The sequence below is a fragment of the Neopsephotus bourkii genome, unplaced genomic scaffold (genome assembly GCF_033783945.1).
Source record: "Neopsephotus bourkii isolate Nb327-2 ecotype Australia unplaced genomic scaffold, CSIRO-AGI_Nbou_v1 NB_318, whole genome shotgun sequence".
Lineage (NCBI taxonomy): Eukaryota > Metazoa > Chordata > Aves > Psittaciformes > Psittacidae > Neopsephotus > Neopsephotus bourkii.
Window position 1 is genome coordinate 4,785,479 of NW_026900826.1, and position 26,706 is coordinate 4,812,184.

The window sequence follows — 26,706 nt, forward strand, 5'->3', positions numbered from 1 at the left end:
CCTGAGTCCATCGGAAAACTAAACTTAGAAACTGTGCCGCAAGCCAACAGATAGCGTAGCTCCTCCCGGGGCTCACTGTGACCCACCACACCTAGAAGCACAGCTGATGTTGCTCTCTTTTTGGTAGCTCTTCATGCTGACAGTCTCCCTGCAGTTAAACTCTTCACTTCATCCACAACTTCATTCAGGCTACTTCAAGCAATTTCATCCACAAGATGACTTGTGATTCTAGGGGTAGGTGTCTCTTACGGGTGATAACAAAGGTACCTGCTTTTACAGACACTTTGGATTTACCAACTTGTACCAGATACTGACCTACCACAAGAATGTGGGAGCATAAAACTATATAACAAAACTTTGCTCCCCCCTCAAAATTCAATGACACTACCACAACCAGTGATGACTCCTTGTGCATACCAGCATGAAGACAGTTTGAAAGGCCCACTGAGTGACTTAAGAGGGACGTACTCCTGTTCTACTGTGTACTGCAATGCTCCTCAAAAAGTCAGCTCTTCCCAACCACCACTAGTGAACTGTACTCCTCTGAAGAGCTACCATCAGTCACTCAAACACAAGAACCCACCTTCTGCTCAGCAGAACTGCAGATAAAAGGGGGTTTCTTAGCCCGTGGTTTACAGAAGCATAGCAGAGTGGCTCCCTGAAAAAGCCACTGTGTTCCACAGAGACTCCAGCCCCACATCCTCCCAGGGAATAGGCTGCCTTGCATCTGCAGTGGGAAGCCTTACTGGAAAACTTCCAGCTCATCTTAATGGCCTCAGCTTTGGACTTAACCTTTAGAACCAAGACCTTTGAGAGAATCTTGAAGGTAACCTTCAATGGCTGCAGTAATTTAAGCTTCTAAATGCTGAAGCCACGTTGACAAACTCCTTAGAGTATCTTGGGGAGAACAGGGAGGGAGGGAAATCAGTCTAAAGCATTTCCTCAAACTGCTCTTCTATCTTATGCCAAAGTACGCATGCCTGCTTTTCCTGACCTATTTATGTATTTCTACTCAAAACAGCCCCATTTTAATGGCTCCAACTTGGCATGGGCAGAATGAGGAGTGTGTTCTCTCCCCAGGTATGCAGCTGGGTTTACTTTGCACCAAGGGGGAAAAGCAGGGGGGGGAGGCAAGGAGATGTAAATTTATGTCAAAGTGGCATAAAACCAGATGCTGCTGAACCTTCTTCTAATTAAGTAACATTTCACTTTCAGGAACAGGTAACTGAACTTTATGGAGCAGCAGGGGGCTATCATATTACAAGAGGTGGCAGAATTCAGCTGCTCTGAATTCTATTTCCTTAATGCTGCAAACAGTAGACGCCATATAACCACAAGGGATATGAGAGGCATTATGCCTGTGAGACCAGAAAGAGGAAGCTGGTTGGGAGGGGTAAAAGAAAACCCTTATTAGCTACTGCCTAGTTAATTCTAAGCCTTCTCAAAGCCTGCACAGCCACTGTATCTAACCCTTATCAGCTTTCCAGCTGCAGAGCGTGCACTCCCTGTGAAAGCAGCACAGCAAACACTGGGGGAGCATGCGCAGTGAACGCAGTGTATGAACACCCATCCCCTGTGCACAGCTCCTGTCCTGGGACACACTGTGCAGGAGGATGCCAGTGAAGGGGCTCTGGGTTGTGATCCTGGCACGAGGAGGACAGCAGCACCTCCAGGACACTGCTCTGGCAGGGTCCCTCCCAGTCCCACAAGTGACATGGGAAACAGCTCTCCTCATTCAAGCACTAGCAATAAATCAGTCCTCAAATGGAGGAAGATGCCAATGACAGCAACAAGTCCAGTTCAGCAAAATTCAGGGGACAAGCAGACCCACAATTTATTGTGCAAGATACTGTAATGGTTTGAGTAGGTGGTCAAATGCAGAAAGCCCAAGAGTCATTTTTCATTACAAGTTTCATACCATCAGCGAAGTTCCCACAGATACTCTGTATTCCCTTCAGCCTAAAACTGCAAGTATTTGCATAAGCTGGAACACCCTCCCAAAAGCAGACTCTGTAGATGTGTTTGATGAGCTTGGTACATTATGGACAGCCTAACGAAAATATCATTTCTGCCGAAACCTAATGCAATTAATGAAGAGGAACCACTTTCCAGCCCTGTTAATAGGTATGCCATACATCAGGAAGACAGGATATGACTCCTGACACTACAGCAAGGACTCCCAACTGCAGGGCTCCAGTTTCCAGTACTCCTGCAGTGTGTTACATTATTACCCAATACACAGGACATAGTAGGGAAAGTTGCAACTAGAAGGGAAAACCCCAAGTTATAGTTTCTTAGCACTGTTAACTAGTTACCATCTCAGGTGGTAAACCAGCCACCCTCTTAGACAGTAAAGGGAGAGAGGAGGTTTATGAAGTTCTAAAGTATCACGGGAGAAGGCAAAAAAACCCCAACAAAGCAGAAAGCTTGTTAAGTTTTTTCTCATAAGAGTTTAGCACAAAACCAGCAGCAACTCAGCAGAGCTCCCACCCATGGAGGACAGGAGCAGGAGCTGTTCAGGGTCACAGGAAACCTTCCCAACTGCTCACTCATAGCCCACACATATGACTCTAACACTGTATGGCCTCACACAGCATGACCACACACTGCTGCCCCAGTACTTTTACTCTGCAAACAAGCCTTCCATACGAGAAGGAAACCCAGGACAGCAGTTAGAGCTGTCTGCCAACAAAGAATTACTTTGACCATATGGCTTTTTAAAAATTACTCAGATCTGAAAAGCTTCCATTTCCCGCTGCACCAGCCATTCCCCTATACAGCCTCTGACGTTGTCTGCCAAACTACTGAACAACGGGGTCTAGGGGTAGTCTTGAAAGGCTACTTCTCTGGGTGCAATACCACATGAGCAGCATTTCCCAGGCCTGTCTGTGTCTTCCAGGCACAGAAGGTATTTGGGTGTTGATCCAGGAGCTCTTTTTCCTGTGTAGTGTCCTCCTGCCTCTTTGACTCTTGCAAAAACCCAGCTAGCTCCCAAGGAAAGCAAGTCAGACTCCACTACTAAATACCAACAGTGACAGTTCTGGCAAAGTCATCTTTCTGAAAGTCATGCTAAAATAGCAAGGGTCATTATTACACTGACCAGATATCCTTTTGGAAAGATCTGATCACTTCTACAAGCCTGATGGCATCAGGTGACATTAGAAAAAAAAATAAAAATCTATTTACTGTGCACGCTGTGAGGAACCACTCAATAAAAGGATTAGCAACCCTATTACAGTAAGTGGTGCTATCAGAAAAGTACTATTATCACATCCTTACCACGACAAGCACTGTGTCCCAGCAGTGCCTGCAGGATTCAGCCCTTAAATCTTAATCTTACTGAATTAATGCTTTTCTTTCTTAGACTAACAGCTCTAAATATATCTTTTTGTAACCTTCCATTCAGAACCACAAAGAAACATTAAACTGGAGCCAAGGATCATCTAAGGAGAAAATTATGAAACAGCCGCCTATGTGTGCTGCTACTCAATTAACATCTTAACATATGCCATGTTACATTGTCTGGCTTGGCTCATGTTGATAAGTAAAATGGCTGTAAAAGCATTTCAATTAAATATTTAGAAAGCAGAGCTGCAAAAGGTTGAAATATGTTTGAGTAAGCAAAATGCTGACTACACATACTGATCACTTAATGCAGTAAGAGCTTTTGCTAGCACAGGTTACTGAGAAAGGAAAGCGCGCCCAAGCTGGGCACGTCTGCCAGTCAACCCTGACATCCCAGCATGACTGCACGTCTCCCCTCCCATCCACATCTCACCCTCTGGCACGCAGGAGCCAAAAATCAGGTGGCTTCTGATGCCACCTAGGGGCTCACTCCCTGCCTGCACTCCTCTGTCCCCTGGGGATAATTCAGTGTCGTGCTGTAGAGACAAGGCAGCTGAACCTAGCACAAACACAAGCAAAGAGAAGCAAAATATTGAATACAAGACGAAGTAAATCCTCCAACACTCAAATGCAGATATATATTCTCACTCCAGATGAAATCTACAGGGACTTGCATCTTGGAAGCACATAAAGTACTGTTACTTCCCTAAAGCATAAAAATAGCCACAGAGTTGTGCCCACTGGGAATGTAGAAAAGTGTCCAACCCTCAGGCCTCAAAAAGTAAACAAAGCAACTATTCACCAATTTGTAAATATTGGCTCTTTCAGCTTCAAGGCAGACTCCTCCTCAGGCCAAGTCAAACCACTCTTCCCAGCAAAGCAAGGAAGGAACAAGCACAGCAAGCCGATACAACAGTGCATCGAGGGCAAGCTGCAACCATTTCATCTTCACTGCAACCTAATCTACCTCCTTCCACTCACGGAAGAGAGTAAGCCAGACCAGTTTCCATTCGACACCTGGAGGAGCAATGCTGCACCACAGTGCTGAGAAAAGCAGGGGTTCAGCATGCCACGACATTTTAACTTAGTGCAGGTTAAAACTGGTCAAGTGCATGACTTCAATGGTTCTTACTAAAATGAATGTAATTAAAGTATTTTACATTGGATAAAAATTTAATCCCTTCACCATTTCTGACACTATGATGATATTCTGAGCGTTAAACGATGCCAACTATATAAACAGCTGAACAAAGAAGGAAGATAAGGCTGCTAATGAAACACCCAAGTCTCCAACACAGCCCATTGTAATAAAGGGCCAGGAAATAATTAGCCAGCAGTCATCAGAAATCTGGGTCTACAAACATTTCTTTTACCTCTCTGAAGAAATGTTGCTGTATTCAATGTTAAAGGCTTCTTTCACAATTCTTACTGGGAAGAACCTGCAACAGCCACACAGACCAGGTGCTCTATTCCAGCAACAAGTCATTTAAATTCGGGGGGGGGGCCCCCCCCCGGCGGGTGGTTACATTTCTTTAAATACAGCATTTTGCCACAAGTTACTTTAATGAACTCTTAGAAGAGACAAAGAAAGTGCTTCTACACAGCTCTCACCCTGGATCTTTCCGCACTACTCTGAATTTAAACCCATGTGTATTACTATATTCAGGCAGGACCCTATTCCAAGGATGCAATGCCCTCTGTATGTTACGCGGGAAGATGATACGTTGAAGATGATATGACTTCAGAGGAGCTGCATCTTACATTTATTACTAACAATCTACATGGGGCACTGCAGGGCATTGTTCTAAGAGTAGTCTGCAAAGATCAATCCCCTAGAAAGACTAAAACAAAAAGCACAGGGTGATCTCAGTAAAGGGACATGAAAAAGTCACTCAAGCAGGAACTTGAGTGGTCAATCCAAATCTAAAGTATGTCCCACTAAAAGCAGAAAGAATTAATAGATAAAGTCATCAGATAGGCAGGTTTGTGGCTAAACAGAAAATCAACTATCACAACAGCTCATGTATCTCACAATGGTTAACTCGTGTTCTTAAAACTAATTATGAAAAAACAAATCTATCTCTGGCTGCTTCTGAATTCAGTGTACAGCTAGCTAAAGATCTGCTACGGAATTTTCAGCCATGGTCTGCAGAAGCCTCATCACATCATTACTTAAGGCTAGAATTTCTACGGGGTGTGAACTGGAGATGCTCTACAGCATGGTGAGGTTTTTCTCAAGCCTTTGTCCCACATGGCTCTAAGAAAGGATGCCCAGTGAAACTACAGGGGTGAGACTCAGCAGCAGCACTCACTGTCAGCTGGATCACACTATTCAGCCTGGAAAGGAGCCCCAGCATTCACACCATGCTACCATCTCAAGAGCACTTGGGGCCTGACACACACTAGGAAGCAAAGCAGTGCTTTGAGGGCTGCAGTGTGGCTAGTTAGCTCTTCAGACACTGCACTGTGGAGGTTCAGCTTCACCTACAGGGCTTCCCTCACAAATGCTTTGTCCCTCCTCCAAGCCACAGACATCCATCTCTCCTCTTCACATTGAATAGCTCACCCACAGGCAATGCCATCTTTCTACAAACAAACCCAGCTTTTATTTAGCCCCCTACTCCCAATGCTGCTTGCAATATCCCATTACCTCTGCTTCTGCCTCATCTCTGGATGTCTGCATCCCTCCTCCTCTTCACTCCCTTTCCTCTCATGGCTTTCCACCACACAGCTCCCCTGCATCCTTTTTTCCTGCTTGTGGAACCTGCACCCAAGTGCTGACCTTGGTAACTCCCAGGGAATGCAATCCTTGCAACCTCTTCAGTTTCCCTGTGCTGAGTAATGCCCTGGGTATCTACAAGCACTCTCCAAGAATCTGCCTACTAAAAGGGTCATTTCTTTCATGCTAGGTGAGCATGGCTTCCCTGCCACAGGAAAAGCAACTTCTCTCCCTGACCTGTGCCACCCTGCTCACTGGCACAACCCATAACCCTACTCCTGTCCTTGACTTTTACATAGGGATGAAAATGTGAAAGCTGAACATATGGAGGATGAACATGGCACTGCTGGCCAATGGTGACAGCCATACCATCTCCCATCTCAAAAATTCCTCCTTCTTTTTCAGCTGCCACAGGTTCTTTCAGGCCCCATCCTTCAGCCTTGCACCTGCACCCCTGGGCATTTCTCACTCCAGGCACAGAAACTGTCTGGTCTCTGCAAATAAAAAGCTGCAAGTAGCTAGAAGTCTCTTGCCTACCTCAAAGGTCAGTTCACTGAATGCTAAAGCAGTATAAACCCATTACTTTTTCACCCTCTGTTTCTGGGGTAAAAAAAACCCACAACCTAACAGCATCTGATAAAATGGTTTTAATCCCTAAACTGGGATCTTTGTAAGAGTTACAAACACATGCTACTCCAATTCCCAAGTATTTAATTTGGAAAGTTTGAGTTCCCCCAGGAACTGCAGGACCAGTTGCTCCAATTCAAGATTATGAGGCATCCATCAAGCCTGTGCAGCTTCACAGCAGCCAGAACATACAACGCCTCTGCCAGCACTGCATAAACTACAATCGTAGGGCAGATGAGCATCACTCAGTCACCTTCTCTCCACCCACTGCCTCCTTGGCTGTAGGCTGTCTCTGCGGCTATGATGAATGAACAAGTAAGTCTGTCAGATTATTTATTTCCTCTAAAACCTCATTTACGAATGGCAATTATGAACAGGAGGCATCTGACCAGTACTTAATATCCCACAACTTCAGGGTTCAGTACTTCGACTTCTCAGCACAGAGGACAATGCATGCAGCCAGTTAGTTGCAGGCAGACTGTGCTATGCCTGGCTCTGCCACCAAATCCCATTTCTGCAGCAAACTAGAGGGGTGAGACTGAAAAGCTGAGAACTTAGCAATTTTCTTCTCAAGCAGCATACCTGATTTGCAGGCACAGCATTGTCCGCAACCATTTTGATACCTATTTTAGAAGTTTTCATAATGTCATGGTTCAAAAACATAGCAGAGTGCATGTGACCTGTCCTAGTACAAAGTACTGAAGTCACAGCCACACAGGCCACTGAATTCAGCACTCTATTAAAAATGATTTGCAGAACACCTGCAATTCCTATTCATAGTATGTCCATTTCAAACATTCCAGGGAACTCCAAATTTAAACCACAACTTCTTTAGCAAAATAGTCAGAAACAGAAAAAGCTGTCCTTGATCACATCTAGAACAGATGTCAGAAAAGCCGCATTAAACTTTTGACTTTCTAAGTACCATTGCAACAGTGAATTATATTTAAGATGGCTGTAGACAGAAAGCTACTCAAGCAATATTGAGATAACCCTATTGTTGAAATCCACCTGTAGGCTGCAGCACATAACTGCTAACATGTTTGAGCATCTAACAATTCACTGAACTATGCTTGTACGAAAGTATCAGACTAATGTTACCCCCAGTTACTTGTCTGCTGGGTCCTTCCAGGAGGAGACATTGCCTAAGAGCACTACAGAATTGGATCAGTCTGGATTTTCATTCCTGTGAACCACATCATGCGTAAACATGCCAGTGGGAGAGCAGATGTCTGCATTAAAGGAATGAAAATGTCTCTTCCTCATCATTAACACAGTTTGATTTCAATTTTCAAGGTGAACTATATGCTGCTTTGCCACTCCCTTACAGAGCAGCTAAACTAATCAAGCCAAAACTGCAGCTCACTGGCAAATTTAGGAAAGGACCATCTCTTCCGCAAGAATACAATGTACTTGAGCTATCTCCTATACCAGATTGGGCCTAATGTGCCACAAGGCTACTACTATCTAAAGTACCCAGTAGTAACTAAGAACTTTTCTGAAGTGAAAAATAACAATGATTAACTGCCAACACCCATTCTAAATGTTTTCATCCTAAACATTTGAAGCTATTAATGACATCCCAGTACTTACAAGTGTCAAAGCACTCTGAAACCTTCCACAAACTGAACCACTGTACACACAATTCAAGTTTTGTTTTTCAATTCAGCTAAAAGTTTCACCACCTTGAATGTACAAACTATGATGGTACATGAACCTCACGTTCTTAATGCCTCCAAGAGACATAAGCTTACAGCAAGAAGATAATGCAGTCCATGGGGATATGCGCAATGAAAGCTAAATGGGGACTACTTAAACTCACCGGTACTCACAGGTGACTATTCACAGTGTGCATTCAGGCACATATCTACAGGTAATCAGACACCAAGCTTCTACTTGGAAGTAATCAGTAAGAGATAGTTGTCAATATCTTCAAAGCTCAGGGACTCAATTATACAGGTCACCAAATCTTCAGGGTCAGCATTTTAGCTATCTTTTTTGCATAATAAAGTAGTTTACAAGACGTTTTTTTTAAACTCAAGTTTCAATGTATACTGCATTTAGACAAACTTGTCTGTGATGTAATTAAAACACACACATACCAGCATTTCTAAAGTGCCATAAAAAGAAAAACCATGTTTTTTCTTATGTCGTCAGCACATCTGCTGACTACTTGGGATTTTGTTTGTTTGACTCGGTAAGTAAGCTATCTCTAGTTGTTAAATACAAATGATGGTTTCTGTTCAAAATATCCCTTTCCATATTTTTAAAACTAGATCTGTCAATCCCACTTCATCCACTTGTTGAATGGATGATGCAAATACACTTTTCTCTCAGCTGCTATTTCTCAACTTTTTATGAGTTAATCATTGAACTATAGCACTGAAATCAACCATAATGAAGGTAATTCTGCAAAGCAGGCTCCCAGAGCCAAGAGCTGGCTTAGGTCTTCAGCAAACTGTGGTTCCAGGTGTGCAGGATGCAATTACTGCCAGTGAGTAATTTGACTGTCTTTTAAATATGAACTAATTTATTTAGTTTACATGACCACTAATAGCAACTGTAGGCCCTAACGCAGCTCATCATTTATAATGCTAACAGGCCTAATAAAAAAAATAATCAAACTATAAAGGGAATAGGCAAACTTTTTAAGTACCCCTAATGAAAGAAACATCATACTTTGTCAGAGCCGGGATAAAAGGTTCCTGGGGCACTGTCTCTGAATCCTGCAAGATTATGTCAGAACAATTTTTGGCCACTGCTTCAGATAATGCCATCATAGAAGAAAAAGCTGCAGCTTTCATGCAAGGGCTGAGCACCAGCCAGCCAGCTCACAGGTGCCTCACCTGCACCTACCAACTTTCATATCATCAGCATAAGGATCACAGAGCAATCATCTGCCTTTCTGTGAGAAGCACAAAGCATCTGAATCTGAACATAGCATGAGAGATGGCAGTTGGAGGCAGAGGATGCTGTGTAAAAACAATAAGCACAGCTCTCTTCGGCAGAGTACCGTCCTGCAAGGAGCATCCCTTGACAGCACAGCAGGGACAGGTGAGAGGCATCTGTCACCTGTGTGCTCTCTCAGAGAAACAACTGCCTGCACACACCAGCACAGACAATAAACCTGTCCTGCCAGAGGATGCCCAGGCCCAAAGCAAAAGCCTTGAGTCCCAGTTTCAGATTGCCTCCAGATACCCCACTGACATGGCATCCACAACCACTTTGCCCAGTATCATCCCCCAGCATCCAAGCCTCTCATTGAATTAGCAATAGAGCTAGCCTGTGGTTGTGGAGGAAGGAGTTGTCACTACTTTTCAAAGCAGATTAAAAAAAGGACTTAAGTCCACTTGCAAAAAAATATTAAATAAATGTTAAAGCTTTTCAATTTACAATTGAAACAGTTACCACTTGTGGTACTGAGTAACTGGTATTTGAAGTCTGTACTTTAACATGGCAATGGTTGTGAAAAGGAAGGGAGAAAGCACACACAGTATTTTCACTGAAGTCACAAGGACTACTCCAAGTATTTTCAGGTGATTTATAAACAAGGGCAAGAAGGTGAGGAGAATGCAGCAGAAAGAATTGCTCAACCTACTATTCAGCACACCTTTCTCACAAGCTAATTCTTGTTTGTCTGAAGGATACTTGAGGCAGACACTTCCAGACAACCTCACACTAAGAAAAAGTTCCATCAGGCTGTTTGCTTTGCTGACAGCTTTAAAAATAATTTAATTCACCACTCTATACGCAACCAAGGTAATGAACTGTAATTCCAACTATTTCACTGGCAGGAATCCCAAATGCCTCATGGTGGCACTTAAGAATCTCTCACTAAGAAATACAGATTGCCTCCATGCCTGTAAGACCATCCATCAGAAATGACAGCCATAAATCATGGACCTTGACATTTAACCACAAGTTTCCTCTCAAGGGAAGATAAGAATATGCTTCATTTAATATACGAGTTCTTCCCAGGTACAAGATTTCCTTCCCAAACCTGAAGTACCTGACAATCAGTAAGAGATACCATCCCCATCCAGCTTCAGGAAAATGCTAAGCAGGACCCATCACTCTGAAGGAGCACAGGTACACCCCGTAAGACACACATCTGTAGATACATCCCTCACCTCCACAATTGACATGCACTGCACCATGTGGTGTGTTATACAGGTTATAGTCAGAAAAGGGTAACAGGTCACACAGCCTGAGCAACAGATGAGACCACTCACCAGTGGTACCAATCAGGCCCAAAACGAGAGGTCTGACACCCGCCAGAGGCCCTCACAGTGCATATCCCACCACTGAGACCATCCCCATCCCCAGTGCTACCTGCAGCAACACCCAGCCTCCCCACCTGCACTGGTACAGTGTCCCCACAGCAACCACGAACAATTAAAAACAAGCAACAGGGAAAACATTTGGGAAGTTTTGAATGTTTTTTTCCACTGTCTTAATGATTAAGCATTCAACAACAGAAAACACTTGGCAGCTTACTGAAAGCCTGTTGATGGCATAGCAGCCGATAACAAGCATCCGACTTGATGAGAGATAATCCTTTTTCCATTAAATCAAGAAAGCATTAAAATGGAGACAGTGGCTAACTCCATTTAGAATGAAACAAAACAAACCCTCAGAATTCCCAAAGATCTGAGGGAGCACAACCAAACACCCCAGTACCTTCAGAATTTTTAGATGTATTTAGGGGATTCTTCTCACTGACTTGAAAGTGCCAATTTGTGCTGACCTTCTTGTCAGGCTCTTCCTAGGTGACAGAGCACTGCATTTTCCTCTATTCGATTTACCTCTGAATCACCTGCTGATAGCTTTTCAAACATACAAGCTGGCATTCTACCTGGACTGCTCCAGAGGTGAGCTAGGAAACTACTTTCACCTCCTCCTCTTCACAGTTTAAAAAAAGAGTTCCTTATTTATACATGAGGCTTTGTAATATTAGATATTAGAAATGCTTGAACCAAAAATCCAAATTTGGATCCTGATCTGAATTTTGCAGCTCTGGCCCTTCTCCAAATACTTCTGTTTGGCAAGCGGCAGAGTGCAGTAACGAGAGAAGGCAACATACATAAGTTATGGGATCTGTATAAAAACATTAAGCTCAACCCCTGCTCTCAAAACTACACATACATACATACACAAAAAAGACTAACAAAAAAAACCCAAGCCCCGATTAATTAAAAGATTAATCAGTGCTTCAGTATAAATTTGATCACCCAAACCTGAGCAGTGCTGTCATCTCACCACTTCCAATATTTTTTTCCTGGTTAATTTATACAGCATCTGGAAAATTGGGGAGAGGGACTAGGGTGCTTTAAGTATTCTTTTCAGCTTGAGAGTTGGATTCCTGCTCTCCAGGGGCATACAGACATATGCAAATCAAACAGACCTGCCCCACATGGCAAGCAACCCAGCTAAGGGAGGCCTGGAAGGACAATCCTGCATTTCTCTGCTTATTAAGAACTCATTAGAAATGCTGCTCTGAGTCACAATGTCACATCATCTGACTTGCCTCAGCGAAAGGAACTCCTGCAGTGGAAAATAAAATGTTTATGAAACAAGGAATTGCATATGTTTGATGCTGTGAAGTCAACAACTTAATGCACTTCCATGCATTTTAAATGAACAGCAGTAAAACTTAGCCAAATCCTTTATTAGTTGAATATTGTTTTCCTCCCATATACTTTATTAGATCCTATTGTTTCAAGAAACAAAGACAAACAAAACCCACGAGCAAGAGTGGAAAATCCACTCCTCCTAAAAGCAGACTGTATTGCAAAGATCTTTTTTCTGCACAGCTATTCCATCCAACTCGGAGCCTGGATATTCAATAAAACCTCAACTCCGTTCTCAAAAGGTTACATAAAGGTCAGCATTCATTTTATTCAGGTTTATTTTCTAACCTAGTAAAAATGCCTGCAGACCAAATTGGCTTCCACACCTGCTGACCTAGAAACTCCACCACCGTGGTGGCCGTGCCCCGTTTTGGAAAGTTGCTTCTCCTCCCACACCGATCTGGCACCGACTGCTGCGTGCCACTGACCTGCCTGCTGCCGGCAGCCAGTGGCACTGAGGAAGGCTATCTCAACAGCAATGGGATGCAATCAGCAGAGAATAGCAAATGTTTTTTAAGCCACTTTGGTGAAGAGGAATTCTTTCAGGGGGACTTCCCCCCAAAGAAAGGGTTTCCTCTGTACAGGAATGTGTAGCAATAGTTGGGTGTACCTGGACCTTGTTCAAAGGAATGGAAGATCTCCAAATCAACCCATGGAGGGGATGGAGCGGCCATCCTCTAGAAAAATAAGTCAAGTTGGAAAAGTGACAAATAGCGTAGGATTTATTTTGCCCAATTCAAGAGATCTGCACCGCAGATGGTTACATGCTGGCACACAGCTTAACATTCATTACGGTCAAAGAGAAACAGGCACATAATGCCATCAGATGGATTGTTTTATGGAAACCCTAGGAGATGGCGTTCACCTCGGAAGTCCGTTTTTCTCCACAACACCTACAACTGAGCTACCTTGACCAAGTGGTACAGAAACAGATGGGAGTCAAATCAAACAAATCCCACTTTCTGTCACTATCCATTTGGGGAAGCAGAGTGCAAAGCAGGACATGCTGCCAAATGCTTTGCTCAAGGAATGCTTACCTTTCCTGAAATCACCAAGAACTACTCTAAAATATGGTCAATACTATTAAAACATTCTAAACTTTTTCCTATGTATTTGACAGCTTATACGTCATGCCAGGAAATACATTCAGGACAGGCAAGTCTCACCATCACCGATAACCAATGGAACCATAAAGCCAGAGAAAACTGGGTTAATGAGAAGAAATTTTTGCTGTTTCACACAGCATCTCTTAGCTGAGGGGCTCAAAGTACTTCTACAAAGCAGGTAAACACATTTCAGAGGATACACAGATTTAGTGAAACAAGTGCAGCCTGTATGCCTGTCAATTATTAGCTCTTCCGCACAACAGTTACACTTTTATCACAGAACTGCAAGTTTCGTTCCCCACCTCCAACAATGAATTAACCAGGATGAAGGAGGGAACGGTGGCTGGTGCACAGAATAACCACAAAGAAACTGTAATCTGTTACAGGAAATTTGAAGTTTTCCACTCAATTTTGACAGACCATTTAAGAAAATATAGAGGTTTGGGGTTTTTTTGGTTTTGGCTTATTTTCTCTTATTCGCTACCTCCCTCTCCCAAACTATTGAAAAAATGAAAAAGAGTAAAGGCAGATGGATTGTCTACAGATTAATCCAACCTGGCTCCAGAAATCTGGTTTCTTGGTTTTGTTTGGTCTTTTTTTTTTAGGAAAATATATAAAAGTTGTTATAGGAATTTCAACTCCAGAAGGTAACTACCAAAAAGGTGTTTGCACCTGCATTTGCAAAGAGCCTGAAACGCATACCCCCCTCAGCTTCCCTCTTCATTGCTGGGTATTTAATTACAAACACAAAGTCTGTCAATCATTTCTTCTGCTGACGTAACCATACAAATAAGTAGCAATTCGTATTACGAAAAATTTCCATGGCACTTCCCAATTTGCAGAACGTTTGCTCTGCCAGCAGCTAAGTGACTATCCACACTTGCTGACAATGCCTAATGAGGAGCAATGGGTGCAGTTGCAGGAGGGAGCAGGAATGATGCGAGTGACTAGAAAGAATGGAGCCTCCCCAGGACTGGAAAACATTGGTGTTACAATCAGTTAATCTGGTTTTCCAGCACAACACCAAAAGCTCAGAACTGACAAGGGTACAATTCACTTTCTACTCCCCCTTCAACACAAGGCAAACTGGGCCTTAGGACATGTAATTTTGGCACTGCCTGACCTAGCTCATGTGGCTTTCCAATACAATTTCAGCTAGAAGAGCAATTTGAGGACAAAAATTATGAATCTGAAATCCACACCCACGTCCAAATGAAACGGCTGCAGAAGCAACGCTTTGTGTTTGCCACTCCATGCTGCCTGGTCCTCAGCTCAGTTTACACACAAGATACTGGAGAGAGGGAGGAGAGAAATGAACCTCTCAAGTACAATTATTATATTCAAATCCTAACAGATGCCTTTAGGTCAAAAAGAGCTGAGATGCAGGCAAGGTGAAAGAAGCTGCGGCCAATCCATTCACAGATGCAAGCACCAGATTACTATTTACAACAGTAAACAAGTACTCATTGAAGAATCATCACCAGTTATTTGCAACACTGCACATGAAAACAAACCCTTCTGCACCTTCAACGTGCACAGCTACGGGCTGGATTTTAGATTAACACAGTGAGCAGAGGGATTACATTGCCTAAAACTGTTGGTCTTTTTCTTTCATGTCAGTAAGAGCAGACCCTCAGCCAACACCATCCTCCCCTGGTCATCTCTGCATCTCAGTCCTAGTTCCCCACTGCTTTTACACATGCACATTGCTGGCTGTCTTCAAGCTATAGGGTTTCTTTGGCAACTTAACGTAATGTTGAATAGACTCTGTGTTCACCACGTACGTCTGGATACAGAAACTTCATGCATATACATACATATATATGCATATCATATACAAATTAAACATGTTTGGTAATACAGTACCCTCACCCGAAGAAAATAACCAAAACCCTTTAGTCTGTATGCTCAAGACAGCTGACGAGGGAGGTTTTCCCCACCTCAGGCTGTAATGTCTGGACAAAAAGCTATTAATAAATATTAAAGTTTTAATGAATCTAAAGGGAAATAAAACCCAGCAGATTAAGGCCCAGTGTCCAGCCAAGAGCAGCACAATTTACAAACCCGCCCAACCTGACACTAATCAGCCAGGCTGGGCTCTCAAAGACGTGCCCTCTCTGTCTAGACTTCTAATCCGTCAACACTAAAAGACATCTAATATTATTTTTGCCTGTTTCATTGACACTGTAAGAACACATCAAACTGTCTCAGCCACTTACACAACACCAAACAAAAACTGACACCACTTTGCTGGAAGAGTTCAAGTGGGGCAGACAAGGAAAAAAAAATGCAGTTTGACAGTGATGAGCTTTAATTACTGTAACTAGAGAGCAGTTAAATACCTGCATGTGATGTTGCAATGCAAATAAATACTTTCTGATTTGTTTTTAAGCACAGCTAAGTAAATCTTTTACCTTCCCCTTCTCAATCCAAACTAATGGTCACCTAATATGCCAAAAACCAAACCAAACAGAAAAGAAAGCCAAAACCAAACCAGACTGCACTCCTAGCAAGCAGAGTTTTAAATCTTCAGTACATACACTAACCATGCCTGCAACTTTAACCATTAGGACTTAACCTATTGTTTCATTTTAAAGGGACTCCACGTGTTCACAATCACTTGAGATACTTCTGTCAAACTACATTTTAATTTAGTAAACAGCATAAATTAAGTATGAATTGAGCTAATGAATACCTCGTTGTCCCACTTAAGGCCTACATCACACACTATATTTATACTTGTCAGTGCAGTGGAAGGACATGTACAGACTTGTTTGTGAGCCTCAAGTCCAGTATTTCAGTAGCTGCTATATTTTGCTATACTATTTTCATTGACAATGCCATTTGAAGACTGAAACCCTTCGTAAAAAAAACAAACACAACCAACTAAAACCATCCACTATGCACAAACATGTGCAGGGGAAAACAATAGAGAAGAGTACTAATCTAGATGTGCTAAACCCTTTGGGAAGCAAAGGAGGAACTGAACACACCAACCTGCCATCACACAAAACTGGCACAGCAGGGGACAAGGGGAGGAAGAGGAGGGAAGGCAGAAAAGAGGAAGCTCTCTTCTGCACATTACACCTAGTTCTGTCAACAGCGGAGCACTGCCATTTTCAAAAGCAGCCTTCCACAATCTCTCCCACTGTTTATCCATCACCAGCACACAGTGCCCAGTGAACAGAATAGCAAATCTGAGACTGCAACTACAGAAGGAGACTCTCCACTGTTTACTCCAAGTGCAGCGTGTACAACTTCCCTGGCAACGCTCCTCATCCTTGCTGCTCAAAACAACCGCTGCATCTACATGAAAGATGCAAATTAACATTAAACTCCAGCCTCAAATGAAGGCTGCTTCATCACAATACAGAAACACAGAATTTCTAGTAGTCCCAAAGGATTTAACGATATCAAAGAAAAGGTTTACATCTAAAAAATAACCTTATCTTCAAATACTGCATTTCAACAGTGTAACTGCAGGGAACGGATACTGAGTGAAAGCAGCAGGGAAGTCCCAGCCTGGTGCAGGAAGCAGGTAGTCAGGAGAAACGCTCGCACAGAGGTGAGGAACCTCCGTGAAAGTACCAGCAGACAGGGCTGCAAGATGCTGGCTAAACCTCTGCTGGTCACAGGCAGTTGGCACCAGGTAAAACCCTGCATTCCTTTGTACCAAACATGGGCTCAGGCTATTCATTCAGTTTACCTGAACCAAGTAGGTAGCTTTCACTTAAAAGGCTAACATACATGCTTTTATTTCCTTGAGAAGAAAACCTATAATAAAAGCAGAGGTTTTACTTAGTAGCCATTTTGTCTTCAACTTGGACATGATACCTAATCTGAATGCAATGTAAACATGCTCTCTGAAGCTCATTTCCAAACATCATGTTCATGGAAAGAGAAGAAAATATAAAAAGGCCATGACTAAATATCATAGTAAATTAAGAGGGTGTGAAGATATTGTGATCTAAACAGACAGGAAATTCTGCAGTTTGTATTCCTTCTCTAGGTCACATTGCAGAGAAAACCAAAACAAAAGGTAGCAAGTGTGGATTAAGGACAACGAATTATTACTGTTTAACAACCAAAACAATCAACAACCCAACAATAAATGCCATTTTAGTACACCATACGATGATAAAATCTCAAGGCAAAATTATACTTTTGATTATTTTTGTTTTCCAGCTACATCAATTCAAACCATAAAATCTAATTACAATATGAAGTATTACAAAAGCTAGATCAGTATGTTTTTATTAGGATGAGGATGTGTACAAATATATACGTACGATGTGTATAAAGGAATACACTATAGATGAGTAACCTATACTTACAACTCCCAACTTTTGCAATACTTTTATCAGCCCCCTCAGCCAAAAGCAGCTTTTAAAAATAGGCAAAATATAAATGCTGCAGGTGACAGCTTCTTCCAGATTAAAAGCAAAACCCAAGTATTTTATTTGCAGTGCAAGATCAACTCCATTTAACTCTTAACCCAAAATGCACATAAAATAAATACTATGAAGTAAAATGCTGGTTTACCACGAATTTTGTTTTAATTTTTAAGAAAAAATACCCCCAAAACAACTGGATTCCTGTGCAGGAACTTGCAAACCCCTATCACAAGTTTTAGCCAAAATTGCATTTCAATTGCCAAACTGGAAACTCAGAACAGAGGCTTAGGAGGAAGCTGGAAAAATGCACCCTTAATGCGATGCTCTGCATTCCCTGCTGCATCAACACTGTGCTGGGGGTCTCACGTGAATAAAAACATGTAAAAACAGGGTGCCGCGTAAAATGCCGGCTGATTAAAATGCCTTCGGCAGGTGAGACTGCACCCATCCGGCTGAGCAGAGCCGCCCCGTAGCTACCATTATCCCCACACACAGGCGGGCAGCACCACTAACTCACCCCGGCACAGCCGGGCTGCCTCGCTCCTGGAAAACAACCAGCACCAAGCAGGGCAGCAGCGCCGACCCCGCGGCCGCCCGAGCGGCACCTGCCCGCGGCCACGCGTGTTTTCCGCGCTGCGCGGCTGGGGGCGCAGCCCCGCTCTTAGGAGGGGGAGGGGGCAGGAGGCTCCGCGCACCGCGGCACAAAGGGGCCGCGCTCCCCCCCTCCCAGCGCCGCCTCCGCGCCCGCGCCGCGCTCTCTTCCCTTCCCCCCCACCGCGTACCGAGCCCTGGCCTGAGGCCAGCCGACCCGGGCGGCGCGGCGGCGGCGGGGCCCGGCCCTTACCAGATGGAGCTGCAGATCTTGTGCTGCAGCGCGCTGGCCTCGCCGCCTTGCAGCCCCGGCACTAGGGCCGGTAGGGCCCCGCCGGGCACGGGGGTGCCTGCGAGCCGCCGCGGCGGCTGCCCCTCCGGCTGCTGCTCCTCGGCCATGGGGGCGCGGCTGCGGGGACGCGGAGCAGGGCTGGCCGCACTAGGCCTCTGCCGCAGCCCTCGAGTAAGTCGCCTTCCCCTGTTGCCCGGGGGACATCACGGGCGGAAAGCCAAGCCGCGTCCCGCCGCTACGCCGCAGGATGGCGAGCCCGGGCCGCGGCACGGCGCATGGCGGCACGGCCTCCGCCGCCGCCCCCGCGCAGGGTCGCTCCGCGCTCCCCCCGCCTCGCAGCACCTGGCCCGGCCCGCCCAGCGCCGCCGCTCCTCGCCCCGCGGCCGCCGTGCCCGCCCGGGCGCCGCAGTGCGCAGGCTCGGCGCTGCCCGAGCAGACGGGCCGCCCAGAGCCGCCGCCGAGAAGGGGGGGGCCGGGTTCGGGGGCGCGGCCGAGGCGGTGAGCCCGAGCTGGGGGTCGGTCCCGGCGATATTCCGGCCGCGGATGATGGGGTGTCCCTGGATCGGCCGGGCCCTGCGGGGCAGCCCCTGCTGCGTGCAGCAGCGAGAATAACACACGTGTGATCGTGCGTGTGTACGGGTTTAGAGACAGCTGTCTGTATTTAGTGCACGTCGGTGTGCATGATCCGTACGGGTGCACCGAGCGCAGAGCTGCGCACAGGAGCCACGTGAACCCCGGTCCTGCGGCGGCGGCAGCATTACATCAGCGGGCTGCACCACAGCCGCTGCCGCCGGCACCTTCCCCTGCCCCCAGCGCGGGCAGCTCCTCAAGTCATCGGTGGTTGTAAATGAAAACAAAATCTATGCCTCGCTGCTCCCGAGTCCTTGAGGTGCCGCCAGCCATCGAGGCAGGCCGGGCTGCCCTCAGTCTTCTGTGTCCCCTGCACATAAACGGGGCTGTGGTGCCACGACTCCCACGGGCCGTTACCCCCAGCTTTCTGTGAACGGAAAAGCCGGCTCAAGCTGCCCCTGTATATCCCTTCTTTTCCCAATGATTCCAATTCCAGTAGTGTTCTGATGCTAATTCACAGTGTGACTTGGCAGGGGATGAACACACAGGTCCCCTTTCTGACAGTGGTATGCAAGGAAGAAGGAGTGACATACCAGCCTATGCTGATCACAGAAAATGTGTGCCAAAAGACAACGTACAATGTAAAAACGCATGGAGACGGCATTGCTAAATGTGGGAGATGAGTATTTGTGAATTACTGCGTCACCAGCCAAAGGGATACTTTTCAAAACCAAATCTTTGCTTACTCTCTGCTGCTCCAGAATCAGAATATTAATGGCTATGACAATGATGGTGATTTTCTTCTTCTTATAAAACTTCTCATCAGAACCACAAAAACTAAGCTTTCTTCTTCCTGCCTCTTATTAAAAGCAGTTTTTTAACTTTTACTGGAAATTTGTTAAGGGCATCCAATAAAAGAAGAGAAAAACACAAGTAAAAATTGTAATCAGAAGTAAACAGAAAAGTAATCAATTTTAAATCTCTAACTGCTATGCTTTTTGCAGGAAAACTACTTCAATATACATGTAAACAGGAAGAGAAAGGGGAATGCCCTGGGTGACATTTTCTAGTTTTGTGGCAATTTCCACTTAATACCAGTTGAATCAACACAGCCAGGGTTGTCCCTGTTGGGATCTTTAGTTGGACCCTGTGACATCTGCCTAACTGCAGCGTAACCCATAGGGATCCCAGCCCTAAAAATGTTTGATTAGTCCAGACTGAAATTGATGGGCCTACACATCAGAATGAAGTTCAGCAAACATGGATTGTGTTTGCAGGATTGTAGACTATTACAGTAAATTGGAAAAAAATACATCATTTCAATGTTGCTTTCAGTCTAAACCAGCAGTTGGAAGACAAATTTATTATTTAGCTCCTCACAAATTCAGTTCCCAGCCATGTCAAATTGTCATCACACTTACATACAGCTGTATGGGCATCATGTAACCAAAAAAATAAGAGTCACATCTCTTCTACAAACAGTGTCGGGCAGGGGCTGGCACCCCAGCACCGCCACCACCCCCCTGTGCTTACACCAGGTGTTTTAGGGCACAATGTGATTAAATTGGCACAGAGATTAAATAAGTGGGCCAGACTCCCAGGCTGCATTTTTGTGGTGGAAGTGGTCAGTGGGCCTCAAAAGCTATGTCTGTGTGCCCATATCTCACCATCAACTCACCTTTAAAAACAACACAACTTTTTTCTGTGCTTTCTTTGGTGTGAAGAAGCCTTTCAACTGCAAGCCAGTTTCTACTGCTGTGTTTGAGTAGTAGGCCCAAAATAAGATTGCAGAGGCCCATAATGAGATTGGGGTCCCATTTTATGTAAAAAAAAAGGCTTAGCAACAAAGAAGAATCTAAATTATTCTTCTTAAAGAAGATTTTTTTTCCCACTACGAAATTTGAAAGAAACAGTGCTGTGTTGTGTAGAAATACAGCAGAGAAGCCCACATTCTGCTCTCCAAGAGTCTTTTTCATATTAGGAGTAATTCCCCCTCAGTGCTTTCCCCACATTCCCTCAGTGTGACTGACCATGGGGTTTGGTGCAGGCTTGTTACATAACTATTCTAACACCAAGTGAGGAATTTTTCCCTTTATGCGGTAGGTTGATGCACATATGAAGGCCATTTTAGCTGATCTATGCAACCGGCTGAGCTTGCCTTGTGTTTCCTACAGTCTCTGTGCTGTGCAAAATGGGTGAAAGAAATGGTGGCATCTGATATGCAGTTTACATGATGATAAACAACTAAAGTGGTGACTTGGCAGTCCTGGGGTAACGGTTGGACTTGATGATCTTAAAGGTCTTTTCCAACCTAGTTGATTCTATGATTATAAAGAAAATAACAAATAGATACAGAGTAATTGTGTAAACAAAAAGCTTGGGCTGGCAAAATTAACTTGGATACACTGAGGGAATTACTTAGCAGCTAAGAGACAAACCTGAACTCAGATGGACTGACTGGAGGCCTCCAGGGAATATCCACCAAGGACCGCTAAAACTGTTCTTCTATCTAATGGCTCTGAACACCTTCATTGGATGCAGAGATTGAGCTCCTGATCAGCACTGTGAGAAAAACATCCAAAAAGTAATACAAAGGAGTTAATTTTAAGTTTCATTGCCGTAAACAGAGGCGTGCATGAAAGTTTAAGCATGTCAGAAACCTGACCAGTATTTGCAGGACCGGCATATTTCGTGGTTTTTTCCCATTTTCCAAGTGTCTGTTTTTATTGAAGAGCAGGTAGGCCAGGAGCTTCCCTTCCACCTTTCCTTTTTGCTCTGCAGACAGATTTTGCTCATCTGGAAACTGATGCTGCTGTACTAGCGCTAAAATTCCTGTCCCTTCTAACTCAGAAGCACTGGAAGCCTGCTGCACTGGACAGATATATTCATTAGAGGCTGACCTTCAAAAGAGAATGAAAGAGCTGTTTTGAGGAAAGAAAGAAGTGGCTGTCTGCAAGAAGACAATCTCCACCATGCAGTCCTGTGACAGGTGGGAGCTAACTCCATTTTGTCAGGTTAATTCCAAAAGATGTGTTTATTTTTCCTCCCTTTCTGGAGCTTAGGCTCTAACACAAGCCCTCTCTGTGGGGAAAAGTTTCACTTAAATACTGTCTAACCTATTTTCCTGCATTTTCTCTACTGTATTTTATCATGGCTTTGGTTTGTTTTTTCTTGCGTTATAAATTGTCTCTGACAGTCAGGGCATATAGCATCTCATGCTTTCAAGGAGGAAAGCCTCGCTGCCCTTTCTCCAGCTAGCAGACAGCACTGAGGGAAAGACACTTTTCCCTCTCTCCTGTCAATAGAGAGGGATCTGCCACCTCTTGCCTAGCACAAAGCCAGAGACTGCACACTGAGAGACTAACCTGAGGTCTAAGGCAGATAAATAATGAAATCTTGCTATCTTTATCCTCAAGACAAATATAAAACATATTCTGTGAGGATAATTGACTTTAAAGGCTTGCTAAAAAAAGACACTTTCCAAAAGCTTTAAACGCTGGTTCAGTGAACTCCATTTTGATGGCTTTTTGCAGCTCTCCCTCCCTAGGGATCTCTGTCTCGGTGTATCCTTAGCTATGCCCAAGACATCTGCCTCTGGTTCTCTTTGTTTTGTTATCTCATATCATGTGTAGCGCAATAACTAGTAATTCACCTCACCATTTTTAATTAATATTTCACTTTTATGGTTTCAATTATTAAAAAAAACATAGCCAGTTTACCTAGAAAACCTTCACAATCATGTCATACCAACTGACAGGAGAAACCGGGCTGTGTTCAAACCTGGTAACATAAAAGGGTTTTTTTAATTATAATGAAATCCTACTTGACCAGAGGTTTGCAGAGCTTCGCTGGGTCTTGCAGCACGTTTGGAGTGGGTGCAAGTGTTTTGTGGTGGGCAGTATTGCAACATGGCAAATAATGGGACTCACCAGAAACTGCTAGGGAAGTGTGAGGTAGGCCATGTGGTAGGCCATGATCACGAGTCCTTCTCTGGCAAAGTATTAGCTACCACTCTGACTAGTTATGGAAGCAGTTTTCTTGGCAAGCACAGCTCCAGTTCTCTGCTTTGCCATCTACTTAGTCATTTGTATCTCTGCAGGGCAGTTTCAAGGCTCTAATGAAATGGGTATGCAGCCCTTGCTCCATGTTTATGTGGACCCCTACACAGATGCCTGATCTTGTCAGTTGTCTCTTGTGCTGACCCAGAGGTTCAGTCTGAGGAGATTCTGACAGAATCAAGGCCAAGGAGAGAGAAATATATGCAAGTTTCATGTAATAAAGCAGTCAACACTTCAGTCTTCCCTTGCTTAGTTTTCTTCTGAGATCCAGTAGTAAACTGGAAAGGCACAAGCATTCAAAACTAAATATTGCCTACCTGCAGAATGGCGTGAGTGCAAGGAGAGGGCCTGCTGCAGTTCACAGGGTCCTTGTCACTTGCACAAAATCATGACCCAAATTATTGACATGGTAATGTGGTGGCTCCAGGTACCTGATAGCAGAGAACAAGAGACCACTGAATCCCCAGAGGCAGAGCCATACAGCTATTTAGGATCTGTGAATTTCAGCTATGTTGGTCCAAGCTCTGGGTCCCCAAACTGTGGATGTTCTTAATCTTACTGCTGCCTAAAGGAATGCTGGAAGATTTCCAGGTCCTAGGCCTGCCTGAGAAATTTGTTTGCATTTTCTCCTGTATGCAAGTTGGCAAGGCAGTGATCCAGCAATAAACAAGTGCTTGCAATTATGGCATTGCCCTTTGATTCCCCATCTTGCAAGCAGGCAGTGTCTTGAAAGATCAAACACCAGCCTGAGGACACATTAAGGATTTTTTTTTTCTCTGAGAAGTTGCCCCCCAGAAATGGGGGAAAAGGAAAATGCTACGTGCACATTGTGCCTGTAGAGCAGACAGGTAAAACTACACAATGCCATAGTCTCCCATTTTGTCTTTCTTCTTTCAGATCTCTATCCCTGGCAAGACAGTGGGGTGTCCTATCAAAGATCAGAGCAATCACAGCTCATCACTACTGGTTTATGTCCATCTGGTTGAACACTTCAGTTCTTCTTAGTCAAACTCCAGCTCATCTTCTGACTGGCAGCTCCACCATCTCTGAGCACCATGTCAGGACTCTCTTGTTCACAAAGGCTTTTGCCCCAGGGGATGCTTCATGGACTCTTCACCACCTTTCCACCCACCGTCACTGCACCTCTAGCATGGTGGCTGCAGAAGACAGCGCTGCCGGTGCCTGAGAGCGGTGCTATCAGTGCCTCGTCAGGACGCAGCAGGAAATGTCTGGCCTCTGCTCTGTGACCATCTGCTAAAACCAGGCCTTCTCTGGCGGGAGTCCAACACAAAGTAAACAGAGTTTCACAGCCAGATTTCAAACAACAAAATAACTGAGAAATATGGCTCACTGCTCCTGGCTTTCAAATGCAAAACATGGAAGTCCCTAGAAACAAAAATCCTTTATGGATTCTAAGACCTTTTGGCTGCTAAATGGGTCCACTGCAGCTAACGCTTGGGAGAAAGTGCAGAGAGGTAGTAATTGCAGTTAGCGACACCTAATCAGTTCAGTTTGTGCATTTGGTAATTTTTAAGAAGATTTTTTTTTTTCCTCAAGATCAGTGATGGAGAAAAACTAAAATGTCAAACTGGAGATTTCAGCTTCAAACGTTTATATGGGAAACTGTACAGAGAGAGAAAAATGCTGATTCTTGCTACTGTACAATATTTTCCATGGTATAGGAGAGAGAGAAGGACTCAATGGAGTGTGAATCATTTTTTAAAAGAACAGATTGCCATGTCTTTTAAAATAGGTCAATTTTTTGGCCTAGTTTCCTTTAGAGTGTCCCTTAAAGCAATGGGGTTTGAATATCTATGATAGCGTCATTGCTTTGTTGGTTTTAGCCACATCTGTGTGGCTCTGGTTGTAAGGCAGAAATGTTCTAGTGTAAGACTACAATGGCAAAAACCACATGTCTCAAGCAGTATTTCTGGGCAAGTTATGCTGAACAGTAAAATCTCAGCAGTGGCTGCATTTCATGCTTATGTGTAATGTTGTTTTGAAACAAGTGACTAAGAAAAACAAACTATAAAACAAGGTGATGGCCAGTGAAGCCAACACCTGAAGACTCACATGCAGTCAAACTCAACCTCTTAACTCTCCAAATTTCAGGAGGGTTAGCACTATTGTTTGCTTTCCATCTTTCAACTGATTAAATCAATTGATTAACTTGATTTAAGTAGAGAGTAGAATTACAATAATGGCATTTAGATAGAAGATACACAATATAGTACTTATAAGAACAAGCTAATGCCATTTATGTTGAATTAAGATAAAATGCAATGGTCAGCTCTCAAAACAAAAAGAATCTGTACGTGTACATTTAGATTCTAAAAGATTATGTTCAAAATATTTAAAGAGGGGGGAAATTCTGAATGCAATACTAATTAATATAGAATAAATACCATCTGTATGGAGCAGTCTGGTACATATATTTATGCACGCATCTTTCCTCTATTAATGTAACTTAGGTGTAATACACATGTATTCATGAAGTTACATAGACTTAATTATTCAACATAATACACATACCAGTAATTGCGGTTGGCTTTAGTGCAGCTGTAAGGAGTGAGACAGGACATGCAGAAGATTTCCTTCATCCCAGAGAGCCCTGGAAAAAGACCAGGTACATATCAAGAGTGGTTGTGCTCAGAGAATAGAAGGACAGGACTTGTCACTCCACCTACTCTCTCCTGAGGCTGAGGTGGGAGCTCAGCATATCCTTATTAAGATTCAGGTTCTTCTAAACTAATCCCTAAGGGATAGTGCCCTTCAGGCACAACCCATTTAAAACATACCCTGTTGTGGTGAAACTCTGGAGTGACCTAATGCGCAACCAGTAATAAACATTACTTGGTTCACGGTGTTGTACAGTAATAAACACACTGAAGAGCTTGTCAGTACATGCTTCAGGAAAGAAGTACAATCTAGAACAACAGGGTCTACGTGTACACTTGGAATACAAATCTTTTGCAGGCTGTGGACTTCATTATGAAAACTGTTTGTGATTCCAGTTACGCTGTGAGTAAAAGCAATGCGAAAGCTTGTCTGGTATTCATCACAATATAATGTGGAAAGATAAATCAGCCTTTAATAATGAAGTTTTAAGAATATCTTTGCTTTAATGATTAACATTATCTAGCAGTGAGATTTGTAGTTGTAACGACCATCATGGACTGGAACCTTTGTTTTGCACCTGATCCTACTTTGCACCCTTTGCTGAAGAACCATTGTGAGCTGTTACAGACATGGCTTTGTGTGCACAGTTTGTGACATAAAAAGGCTCAAGAAGGGGAAGGAGAATCTTTCTTTTTGCAGAATATCACAAAGTGCAGGAAAAGTCACCTAGAGAGCTCCCAAGGATACTGACATGT

At 44.0% G+C, this 26,706-nt stretch overlaps 1 protein-coding gene across 3 annotated transcripts in view; it reads right to left on the reverse strand.

The window, feature by feature from the left end:
* The window catches only part of RFX7 (regulatory factor X7), a 56,587-nt gene extending 30,619 nt beyond the window's left edge, over positions 1–25,968 (reverse strand). The window contains exons 1-2 of one of the 3 annotated variants that reach the window (XM_061347468.1): positions 25,865–25,968; positions 21,713–21,836 (exon numbers count right to left, since the gene is read on the reverse strand). Coding sequence is in view for 1 of the 3 variants with exons in the window: in XM_061347467.1 (XP_061203451.1) it covers positions 18,666–18,811 (146 nt within the window). In the remaining 2 variants the exon portion in view is untranslated. Of the gene's footprint in view, positions 1–18,665; positions 19,060–21,712; positions 21,837–25,864 lie in introns of those variants that run through there. The other 2 variants (XM_061347467.1, XM_061347469.1) reach the window with 2 other exon arrangements.
* Between the last annotated feature and the right edge of the window lie 738 nt (positions 25,969–26,706).